This window comes from Opisthorchis viverrini (genome assembly GCF_000715545.1).
Source record: "Opisthorchis viverrini unplaced genomic scaffold opera_v5_493, whole genome shotgun sequence".
Lineage (NCBI taxonomy): Eukaryota > Metazoa > Platyhelminthes > Trematoda > Opisthorchiida > Opisthorchiidae > Opisthorchis > Opisthorchis viverrini.
Genome location: NW_008752149.1, coordinates 2,837 through 15,072, shown reverse-complemented (window position 1 = coordinate 15,072; position 12,236 = coordinate 2,837). Strand labels below are relative to the sequence as shown.

At 46.0% G+C, this 12,236-nt stretch overlaps 1 protein-coding gene across 1 annotated transcript in view; it reads right to left on the bottom strand.

Moving 5' to 3' along the window:
* The window catches only part of T265_11373 (hypothetical protein), a gene marked incomplete at both ends in the record, with an annotated part of 58,306 nt that extends 46,660 nt beyond the window's left edge, over positions 1-11,646 (bottom strand). The window contains 7 exons of the mRNA XM_009178011.1: positions 341-1,456; positions 1,825-1,910; positions 4,341-4,416; positions 4,581-5,163; positions 6,078-6,418; positions 7,489-8,519; positions 11,472-11,646. Coding sequence (XP_009176275.1) covers positions 341-1,456; positions 1,825-1,910; positions 4,341-4,416; positions 4,581-5,163; positions 6,078-6,418; positions 7,489-8,519; positions 11,472-11,646 — 3,408 coding nt within the window. The remainder of the gene's footprint in view (positions 1-340; positions 1,457-1,824; positions 1,911-4,340; positions 4,417-4,580; positions 5,164-6,077; positions 6,419-7,488; positions 8,520-11,471) is intronic.
* Positions 11,647-12,236: the final 590 nt, after the last annotated feature.

Genomic DNA, 12,236 nt, shown 5'->3' with positions numbered 1-12,236 from the left:
CCGATGTTTTTCCATGAACCTGACATAAAACTTACGCCCAACAAGTCGCCTAAGCTGTTGCAGGTAGAGAGGTAGGATATGATCCGATAAGGATTTTAAGGGACCAAAAGAGGTCACTAGGGCACAGGGGCATTTTTAAGTATAATACCAGGAAAATCGGAATAATCCATATGAACAGGGCTTATGCGATCCGATAAAGTGAGAGAGCTGTGACGCATGATTGCATTTGTGGAACGAAAGATTGAACTAGTCTCAAGAAGGGATATCAGGCTAGAAAATGTTCCACAAAGCATCAATTAACTGTAGAGCAACACAGCACAAACACAGAAGGAAGAATTACCTGAACGCCTCTGCTGTTGCATTTCTTCGAGGAGGCGGCCGGAACACCGTCCATCCCACGGGGAGAAATGGACTGATTAGGATGAACTCCTGTTTCGTTGGGAAGTCCGTTCCCAGTTCGGTTCATAGCTGCAGCGTTCGCAGCAGCAGCAGCACGTTTATTAGGAGGCAGATGTGATCGAGGAAGACTAGACATACCAGCTGATTGTCCCTGTAGGCTGTTGAGTCCCGTTGTGCTAACAGAATTGTTACTAACAATATTACCCGATGAGACAGACCCAGCTAGCTGGGTTGTAACTGATAGCGTGGCGGAATGAGAAGTGCTGTGTGAGCTTGTATGGTCGAGATTTCCAGTTGCGTGGTGAGAAGGAAACAGGTTGGTCGCAGCTGATAATGAAGCGCGGTCAGAATTCAGTACTGCTGAGCCCCCACGTCCAGTATCTGTACTCGAATTACTAAGAGGTGGGGCAAACGGGGGCCGTCGCAACATAGTACTACTTGTCCCAGACAGCCGGCCTTCCTTGTTATTCGAGCCACTCCTGGTTGGACACCGGAATTTGCGGTCATCTTCAGCAACCTTGCCTGTCAACGTTCGGCGTCGGTTAGCGAAACCACTATCACTGTCAGCTTCTGAGGTCGAAGGCGAGCTGCACGAACTGAAATTACTGGAGGGCGATGAGCGACGCTTGGGAGTGACATCGTTGGGTCGTTTCGTTGGAGAATGTTTAGTGGACAGAGAACCGCAACTTACGTTGGCACCTTTTCGACCAGGAGATGAGTGGGTGAAGGGAGGCACATCGGGACTGTGGATTGGAGTGGTTTGCCGCCTGTGACCTTTGTGGTGACGCGCAGACATTCCTGGAGAACCCACGCTAAGGGCAGGTGAACAGCAGCGGTCAGTTAATTCGTCATCTTCATCATGGCGATCACCGAACTTGTCAATACTATCGGAAGTTCTCTTGGATTTTTTGACGGACGAGCCGAAAACCGATTCTTTGTTTTGTGCTGCCAGTCGCTTACGACCAGTACCGTCGACAGAGGCGTAATGCTTTAAATGTCGAGAACGAGGACGACCACGACCAGGACTCTGGTGAACAATGAATAGTGGTAGGAAGTACTGTAAGAAATTGTGTGAAATGATGAATTCACGAAATTACTGGAGAAGCGACAAGGGAGTCTGAAGCGGCAGTTCAAGGACGTCGGTTGCGTCAGTTACGCAATCTCCGATACGACCTAGCTACCAGTCTCAAGGGGACTATGGGTCTTTCACAACAACGGACCTAGACTAGTAAGGTCACAAGGGGGGAAATTCGGCGCTAGAGAAAGGATTTGATGCGGTAAACGCAGTTGGCGAGGGGTATTTTCAGACTCATGGGATATTATCCAAACAACTGCAATACCGTGGCCCGAATAAAACCACAAGGTGGATTGAGGTAAATGTATTATTACATAGACAAACCGAAGACAGGACAGCATTGAACTCACCCTCAATGGTTTCGGTTTCAGCCCCGCCAATTCATGCCAACGACTGACGTCGGAATTCTCAGTAGCAACTCGACTGACTTCACTAGCTGTCAAAACAAAATTATTGGAAAAACGACTAAGTAGTTTTGTATACCGCAGTCTCTCCAGTAGCGATCATCCGAGGGACGTAATACTTCCGATAGAAAAGAGAGAAGGTAAAAAACCCATTGGTTCGAATCGTGTTTGGAAGAGAGATGCACCGCACAATCTGATCCCTAATAAAGATACTGATGATGGGAGATAGCCGTCAGGGAGGGCTTATAATATGCAGTCCAACTCCATCATGCCCCGGTCATCCAGTAATCAATTACTTTCCCAGCCTATGTGTCTGTCGTCACACCATCTCGTCCTGGAGGTTCCTAGTCCGCAGTGGATTCAGCTTTCTCTGCATGGTTTACATCGTGACGACTTGTGCTGCATTCCTGTAGGGGTGCTAACTACTTCTGCGCCTGAAGGAAGCTTAGTTTCTTAGTGTCTTTGAGACAGGTCAGTAAACCTAGGGTTCATTCAACCCTAGAAATTATAAGTGCCAGTATTTCAAACAGAATTTGTACGGGAAAACGATTTGTACAGATGTGGAGTCCAACATGACCGAGCAGTCAGTTCCCAGCGACTTGTCAAAATTGTACCGATACAGACGGTTAATCATTGGCTCTTCCACCACTTGAAACCATATTATTATTAGCACAAGTGCAATCGGTGTTGGGTACCGTTATTCCAGACGATGAATGAGTGAGCTCTTGCGTCTTCCCAATGGTCATCATCCGTACTTTCTGACCGGTGGCAACGCGTTCAACGCCCTGAATACTACCTTCTGCAGAAAAACATCCAGACCGTTTACCGGATTTCAGTTCTGAGCATCTAAGTGCTTAGCCAGTGGTCAGAATTATCTAGAAACACGAGAACTCTTCAAAAGAAACCATATAATCCGAGAATAGGCTAATTCCACTCACGTTTTGCATGACAAGGGATTCTCACTCGACCTTATACAAGACCTATATAAAACGGATTTGTGTACACAAAGATTCCGTGACAATCATCTGTCCGGGTAGTCATCCGAGAAGCGCTCAACGGTTTCAGAATCCACCGGTATTCGCATCGACAGTAGTTTACACTACACTTAGAGTCGAACAAAGAATACGTTTCTGGGCGGCAGTGCGAAGTCAAATGAAGCGTCAAGACAGGCATGGGAAGACCAAATGTGCTTCATAAAAACCTCAAAAAATTCGAAACCCGCAGAGGCTTGGTCGTTCCTCACTAACTTTACTGGAGGACAGATTCTTATTATTATTATTATTATTATTATTAGCACAAGTGCAATCGGTGTTGGGTACCGTTATTCCAGACGATGAATGAGTGAGCTCTTGCGTCTTCCCAATGGTCATCATCCGTACTTTCTGACCGGTGGCAACGCGTTCAACGCCCTGAATACTACCTTCTGCAGAAAAACATCCAGACCGTTTACCGGATTTCAGTTCTGAGCATCTAAGTGCTTAGCCAGTGGTCAGAATTATCTAGAAACACGAGAACTCTTCAAAAGAAACCATATAATCCGAGAATAGGCTAATTCCACTCACGTTTTGCATGACAAGGGATTCTCACTCGACCTTATACAAGACCTATATAAAACGGATTTGTGTACACAAAGATTCCGTGACAATCATCTGTCCGGGTAGTCATCCGAGAAGCGCTCAACGGTTTCAGAATCCACCGGTATTCGCATCGACAGTAGTTTACACTACACTTAGAGTCGAACAAAGAATACGTTTCTGGGCGGCAGTGCGAAGTCAAATGAAGCGTCAAGACAGGCATGGGAAGACCAAATGTGCTTCATAAAAACCTCAAAAAATTCGAAACCCGCAGAGGCTTGGTCGTTCCTCACTAACTTTACTGGAGGACAGATTCTTCTGTCGCAGTCTTATTCAACTAGGCATCCATAGATGCAAACTTTCGCGATAGAAATCTAATTCACAACGCGTCAATCAATACTTCTCTGAACTTATCGACGCATGTGTGAATTTACTTCCCAGCTAAACGGATAGCACAACTCACATAACATGGCATATGATCTCAACCGAATGAACACCATCGATCCAAGCTTGACCCCTTTCTTTGTGGTCAGTTGAGTCTAAAAAGCACCAGCATGTATTACTGGTGTGCTGCTGTCAGTGATGATTTGTGAACAGTTTTTGGTTGAAAATCATGCACCCAGGTGAGTAGTTAATGGCGATCTCTTCAAAAGTGAAAATACTTTAAGGCTGCGCAGTTAAGTATGCACCGGAAACTAGCGCTTTTCTGAGCCAAAATAACTACGACGTTCTGTAAATTTCTTCCGAAATATCGGGTATCCTGTCAAACCAGCAGCGTATGACACACGTGACATTGCGAATTTCCTAGACAACAAGAATGACGATATCTCAGAGACTACGGAACAATACAAAAGAGCAAAAACTGCAAGAACGACTATGTAAACTTACTACGAGCCTTGGGACCTCGAGATTTTATTCCGCCTCGTGTTTTTTTCGGGGTCTCCCATTTCGTCGAGAAGTTTTTCTACGAAATACCAACGGGCGCGACATTAGACGGATGAAGGAACATCAGGAGACAATGGTATCACATAAAATCCATGAGTTCGAAAATAATATGGCATTCAGGTTTGGTAAAACAACCGATACGATTAAAATGAGAGTACACAGATTTCGAAAAACGTGGCTAACCTTTGGGTGCCAGTTGTTCTCCGAATCATCACTCAAACTGGAACTCACGCGATTGTCAGTACCATTTGCCAATTCTGAGTCACTATTAGAAGAGACAGGGGATATGCTTCTTGATGAATGAGAGCTGGATGGCGAACTGGATGTTTTCCTGCGAACGGGTCGACGAAGAATGCTATCACGTTTCGGTGGCCGGCCTGGTCCCCTGCGACCTCGCACACCCTTCGAAGGCCTTCTCGAATTTGGTGACAACGGTGATTTGAGACCAACCGAGGAGTCATGCTTGTTGGTCAAACTGAGCAAATCAGCCGTCAATGTAGCGGATGATTTGTGACTAGATCCGACTGCAGCAGCCATTGCTGCCTTTGTTTCAGCCAGTGCAGATATTGCAGCAGCTCCCGGGGTACCAGGTTGTGCAACAGGCATTGGAAGTTTGGAGGGATATCTCTTTTTGTCGTTGTAGTTTGGGCTCGAGAGAACTGTGGTCTCTAGTGGACGGGTTTTGGAGGATTTATTGAAAGCTTTGGATACGCGAGATGAAGAGGTTTGCCGAACGGGCGGAGGTTCGTCTATCGTGGGTGTTGCGCTAGTAGTAGTTTGGTGGCTGCTGGATGACGTGTGCCGTCTAAGCAGAAAATAGTTTTATATAGACAGGTAGGCGAACGAAAGTCCAAAAACAAATAAAACTACTGAGGCGATGTTGGCATCCATGTTAGCCTTAATGACAAGCAGAATTTTCCCAGAATAAGAACTCTAGGCCGGTGTACGGAAATTTCCACTCAGGGATGTTGCCACTGTGGTTCGAAAACGTGATACCAAGCGACTGGTCATGTCAAACGACTTGGTGAGTACAGTATAATGGGAAACCAAATGGACGTAGGCAGAGGAACAAATTACATGCTGCGGACAGACACAAGTACACAAACCCAGATGCTTCCAAGAAACCTCTCGCAAGTGCTATGTAAACAGGTGTTAAAATTCTGAAAAAAGGTCTTTCGTCAGCTGCTTTGGTGGTACTACACCCATCAGACTTGTGGATGAACTTATCGAGCTTATCGCAAAATTACAACGGACTACATTAACTCGGTAATCATCGAACGAGGCGAGATCGCTCAGTGGCTGGAGCGCAAATTTACTGACCGGAAGCTCCGTGGTTATAACCCAGCCTCTGTCTATTAAATTCTCCTGTCTAGGTTTCAGCAACCTGGCAGTATCTAAGCCTTCGTACTTCCTTCTTGTGGCATGGTAGTTAGGCACCGGAAGGGTTCCACATCTGAATGATGATTTTTATTCATCGAACAGGTAAAAGACAAAGTCTAGTAATTAGGCGTGTCGACTGAAATGGTTGGCAACGGAATCTTCTTGTTTCACACGAAGACCTGAAGACCTGAAGACCACGGAGAATTCCAACTTTAAAGCCAAGTACAAGGTAGACTGTAGTTTTCGTTATGCATGCAGATGTCGAAGATAAGATGTGCTCACCCATTAACTCAGACTTACCTTCTTTTAAACTGATTTGAAGTGGAGGATGATCGTGGACTCTCGGTACGCGCACCCTTGGAGAAAGTATTCATTGTTCCTCGTCGGGGAGCAAGATACACCTCATCCGAGTACTCATCTTCAGATGGAGGCAAATCACTCTCACCTGAAGAGTGTGTGTAGTAGCCACTCTCGATATTTCCCTGAAGTTTGGTTACCTCATTCCAAGCGCGCTCAAACCCACACCCCGCATACGTGCCCGTTCGACGGAGAACGCCGATTTCATCGGCCGGGAGATGAAATGGACGCGTGTTGGATTTCTTAACCACGGCGCGTTCATGTGTGCCTCCAAAGAAACGGACCTGAAAAAACAGACACACAGAAAGACATAAGTTCCATCAAGCTCGATCTGATGAAATGGCCCGGTTTCATTAACGTTCAACTGAACGGAGGCGCATTGCTATAAAGGAAGTAAAAGCAAACAAAGTAAGCAAAAGGTAATTTTAGTAGGAAGCAGTCATCGCCATCATCAACATAACATCAATGTTCAACACTGGTGTGAAAGATAGAATAAAAGTGAACGGGGAAAGGGCTTAGTGCTAGCCTACCACAGTCATTCTGAGGTGTCTACACCTCCAAACATTCATTAGGGCAATCTGGATAGAAACTGACAACAGGAAAGTCATTGATATCGATTAGTAGCCTTATCTTGCAATGTATCCAACAAGGCGCACTGAGGATCCCTCGATCGTGATCCTGCAAGGTGGGTCCCACCAACAGCAGACTCTTTCATGCCCCTCCGTCAGGTCAAAGTGTGGCAACCTCTCTGCTTCCGCCACTCTGAATGGGGGACGAAAAAAGAGCAAAAGTTTTGGCGAACGATGGTTCGGTTTAATCAACACAGCTTCTGGTGCCGGACACATTCTTTAACGGAAGTCCCCGTCACGCAACCGAACACTCGCTTTTTAATTACCTCGTTCCGGATTCGCCGAAACAAAACCACATGAACTATGGTTCTGAAACTGCCCATTCAGAAGCGAAAGTTTTCTTAGGTTGGCATCCGAAGTCTCGTTATCAAGGAATCTGGGAAGACCACTCAACGGAGGCGAGAGGATGCATTTAAACTAAAATCTATGACCGATTATAAGCCAAACAAATACGATCCAGGTAAACAAAATTTAGGCAGTCGGGAAATGCAATATGCCTCTACGGGTAACGTAAGAGAATAAACGTTCCTGTTCCTTAAAAATGTGGAAAAGTTAAAAAGACAGCTTAATTAGGTGGTAGAGAGAAATCATATTCACACAAAGAAGGCGTCTTAAACAATCAAATGCAGCTACTTCGGAGAATGTGAGGACATTTGAAAAGTATCGAGAAAGATCAAACAACGTTTCTTTAGCGCGACAGAACGAGCAGTTGAAATGGAACCAACCTCGTACGCATCATCCCGCTCCAAAAGCACCTTTGCGGGCCAAAAGTAGGAAGAAATGTTGATCGAATCATTGAATATACCGGCACCCGCAGAAGTGCGGTTGCATGCCCATATGAGCTCATGCGGTGGTTTACATGGTTTACTGATCCAGTCAGTAAGGCGAGTTTTAGCGTTGATGTAGCAATCCGTACAAAGCTGAATCTCAATCAGCTCTGCATTTACTGAACGTAGAAAAAAGCGAACTTCATCCGCCTCGCTACTAAACGGTCCGTGCAGAATGCACACATTGTGCACAAGCAGCTGTACATCCATGGAAAATTCCTCAAGAGCAGCATAACGACCATCCTTGATTTTGCGCTGGAGTAGTTCCAAGTCAGTGTACTTATATACAAGATATTCATTTTTGTTGATTTCATTTGGGTAACCGATATGAAGAAAAGTTTTCCAGAGAGGCTGTTTCCGAAGGTGATGTGTAGCGAATTCCAAGAGTTTTCGTATCTGCTTCCTGGAAAATTCGCATTTCGGTCGGGATTCGCAAACGGCGCAGCTAAAGTCATCGAAGAGACCATCATGTAGTGTGGGAGATCGGAGTGATTTCCCACTTGGGCTGGAAAGTTTAGATGCTTCGTTTGCACAATCGACGTGATAAACTCGGAAACAATCGGAACACTTCAGTACTTCTCCGGGCCTGTGGCACTGAAAGCAGTACCAGTCATGCTTGCTCCTGGAACATGGTCTGCTAAAATCTGGGAGCCTATAGCCTGCAGGTCCACCTTTTCCAAATGATGAACCAACTTTTTCTATCAGGCTATCACCCTCAATCTCGTCCAGAAGTAAGCGGATTTGATCGTCCTTCAAGCCAAACTGTTTCCGTAAAGATTTTACCAATTTTTCCGTTGGAATAACCAAGCGTTGACCCTTCACTGAACCAATGGTATCCCAAACTTGCTTGACCTTGAGAGGGTCAGCATGACGATAATTCCGAAGGTTCACATAGTCCATTGTTTTCAAGTTATGACATTGTCGCGGTACTGAAACAAAACAAAAGTTGGTTATATGTAGCCATCAATGAATGCTAATATGCGCAAGGAAATGTGAGTTGTCTCAGCGATGGCCAGTCTCTATCCAGTAACCAACTCCCGCTGCGCCCACCAGCTAACCCCATCTACCAGCCACACCAAGTGACATCTCAGAACATCACTTTGCAGACGGCTTAAGTCAAGTGAAGAGTCAAGAATCGCCGAATCATGACTGACAGAAATACCCTATGGAAAGGAGAGAGCTTCAACTGTAACACCCTTGCGGTGCATAGCTGCCAAGCCACCCGAAGGAAGCATCAGAGCTAGTTGCCCAAGCCAGATGGTCTATCTCCTTCTGGGAATCGGGTAAGCGATCGCTATGAACAACAAAAGCCAATAGGACAGTGAACGGTGGAGCGTGCACTTTGTATCGCTGTGCACTTATTAGCAGCGTCATCGGATACTCTGACGAAGTGGTACTGATACTGAAACGGTGTACGGAGTTCCTTAGAACTGATAGGTTAGAAAAACTGCCATTCCTGTGGGTGGCGTGGATACGGTCAATGGGACGGTCTCCACACTGTAGTAATTGGAAAAGGATGCGAATAAACTATTTTCAGCGAGTAGCCAGTCGTGAACAAATAGCAGCAAAGCAATCGCGGCTTGGTAAGTTCTGTTTCGATCAGCCAAGTTCCCAAGGAGTACGTTATGTATCTGAATGACCTGAGCAACGAATACACGCGACTTGAGAACGAGCGCATGATCCCCTAATAAGACGCGAGACCAACCACTCCTAGCAGAGGGAAGAAGAAAACCGGACCTTCAGAGGAGAGTTTTTACTGCCCCAACCAAAGGCGAAGCACAGCGGGAGCAACATTTTGGGCGACCTTGAGGCATGATGAATTCATTGGCACATAAAAAGAGCAACTGGCTAATGGGAGAGAAAAATGCGCAACATGGCGGAAAAGACGCGAAATTTAAAAATCCAAATTTTCACAAAATAAATTTTCCAATAACTCGAGAAGTAAACGGTTTCTGTGGATACACTGTGGTAACAATCACCCGAATCGTCTATGCTAAGAGCGACTTCGTCTTCCGCTTGTTCATTCAGCAGAGAGTTGGGTGAATGCCTACCTGCTTCATCATCATCATTGTCAGCTGCCTAGTGAAAGTAGGCTAGTCTGTACATTGATGCTTGTGTCGAATAATTTCACCTTATAGGCAGTCATGCCCAGTCCAACAGACAAAGCGTACTTATTGATAGTACCAATGACCAGTTGTAGCTTTGTCGTCTCCTTGCTCGGGACACGTGTCACCGGGGCAGTTGAAACAGCAAAACATAGGTGAGCAATTGGGAAGTCAGATAAAGCGTTCATGCAGAGATATCGTCGTCCAATCCAGTTCCCGCCTCTGAACACGTCAAATGTTGTCCAGTTTATCTTATTGTTCCGCCCCCCCCCGGGTCTGGCGTTTTTTCCACCACGACCGTTGCGAAGGACAGACTTGACATTGTTGCTGCCTAGAAGAACGGCCAATGAGGAGGACAGGTTTGAAAAGTTACTGACGTTTCAGGCATTATCCATATCAGACACCAGGTTGGACTAGCCGCAGGGCTTATAGCCTGAAGGCGTAGGTTGCGTATGGCATACAAGCCGGTGTGGTCAGCTTGGGTAGTTGGATGTCTGAGGTTTCTTCTTTGGGATGGGGTGATGTATGGCTTAGGATGGCGGCGATAGCCTTCAACGAAGGGGTCCAATCATCATCATCGACAGCATGACATCAGTGTTCAACACCGATACTTCACTGCCGTACAACCATGATTTATTTGAAGGCCTTATTGTGAAAGAAAGAATAAAGGTGGATGGTGAGAGGGACCTAGAGCTAGGTCACTACAATCATTCCGAGGTGCCTACACCTCCAGATAATCTGTCAAACAATCTGAATAGAAACCGACAACAAGAACGCCAGTGAAATTTTGTAACGTCTCCAACCCAGCGCAGTGGGGATCACGCGGTCCCCATCCTGGAAGGCGAGTAGCACCGACAGTATCCAAACGTTTCGAAATCCCCTTCATATCTCTCTGCCAGGTCAGGTTGGTCACCTCTCTGCTTGCGCCACTGAGTTGGGCATGGAAAATAGCAATCACTTAGGCAAACGAACGTTAGGTATATGCAACCCATGTCCCAACCAACGCAGTTTCTGCTACTGAACACACTAATCAATGGAGGTTTGCGTTGCACAACCGAAAACTCGCTTTCTGATGACCTCATTGCGTATTCTCTGAAACAAAACTACTCGAGCTATGATTCTAAGGTAACAGTCGACCAGGTGTCAGATATCTGCCACTCCAGTAACATTTTATTTACCTTTTAAATGCCCCGCAGTAGTTGTGTCAGACTGTGAATGAGTTCTCCATCTTTAACAAGACAGGGGGAGGCAGCCAGAACCGCGTGTTTCTCAGACACTAACCCACACTAGCTAAGATTCTGAAACGATTGTCGAATACCTGAAGACGTCTAAGCTCCATTGCTCGAACAGCCGAAGTCTCGCAGCCTTACAACATAACAGCCTGCGCTGTAGCTTGATACACACGTCCCTGAAGATTCAGGAATACACCACTTTGACGCCATTGGTGTCTGAAATTGGCAAATGCGACCCGGGCCTTGCAGATCCGTGCATTGACTTCGTCTGTCACACAACAAGCAGAACTAATACAACTTCCAAGGTACGTAAAACGATCCACGAATTCGATTTTCTCTCTCTGGATTGTAAGTGGTGTATTCAGTGACTGCATATCCAGGAGCATGACCTCACACTTTGTGGGAGCAAGGTGGATACCGAAGGACGGGATGACTTTGGCCAGTTCATTCAAAACACCTGAGCCTTCTCCTGGAAGACAAGAAAGATGTTGTGTGCACATTCCAGATCGGCAATGTTTCCGTCATGGGCATTTTAAAAACGTACGGTTTTTTAGTTCCTTCATCGTCTTTATTTCATCGATCACGAAATTAGACAGATATGGAAAGGGTGGGTACCATTGACGGACACCGCTTTGTGTACGGAAGCCTTTGGAGAGTTCTGCGTAGTCTCTCACCGGAAGTCTGAGAACACAAAGATTGTTCACAGACTTTCGTGGCATCCCGCGATGGGCGTGTAGAGAACAGATCGGTCGACCGAGTCGAATGCGCCTTGGAAATCCAAGGACACTAAAATTGTGGATAGTTTTTACGCCATGGTTGGCATGTACACTCACTTTCAACTGAGGTCTGATAATTTGTTCGGCGGAATTAGGTTCACGACCGAGATTCAAGCAGTGCCATTGTTGTGTCTGATATCTCCGTCACGAAGAGACTGGACCTGACCGTATGTGATAGTATGTGTACCTCGGCGAATCCCTGAACTATAGTGGGGTGTGTCCGCGCGACACCCGCAGTCTCTCATACCAAATTGGTCAATGATTAGAGGCCTGATGAACACAAATGGAGAGAATCGGTGAGTGCCCACTTTCAAAAGAGGCTCGTAGTGAGTGTGGCAGCCACAGGGGGATGAGCCTGACCCCGGTCGTTCTGAAAATTTACTTCTAAATTACCCGCCTTCCCCGCCATGTTGCACCTTATTCAGAAGAGGCCGCGCGTCATTCCTATTGGCAGTTACACTTTGTGTGTACTAACGGAATTTTTTCCCCATGTCATTCAATATATATATATATATATATATATATATATATAT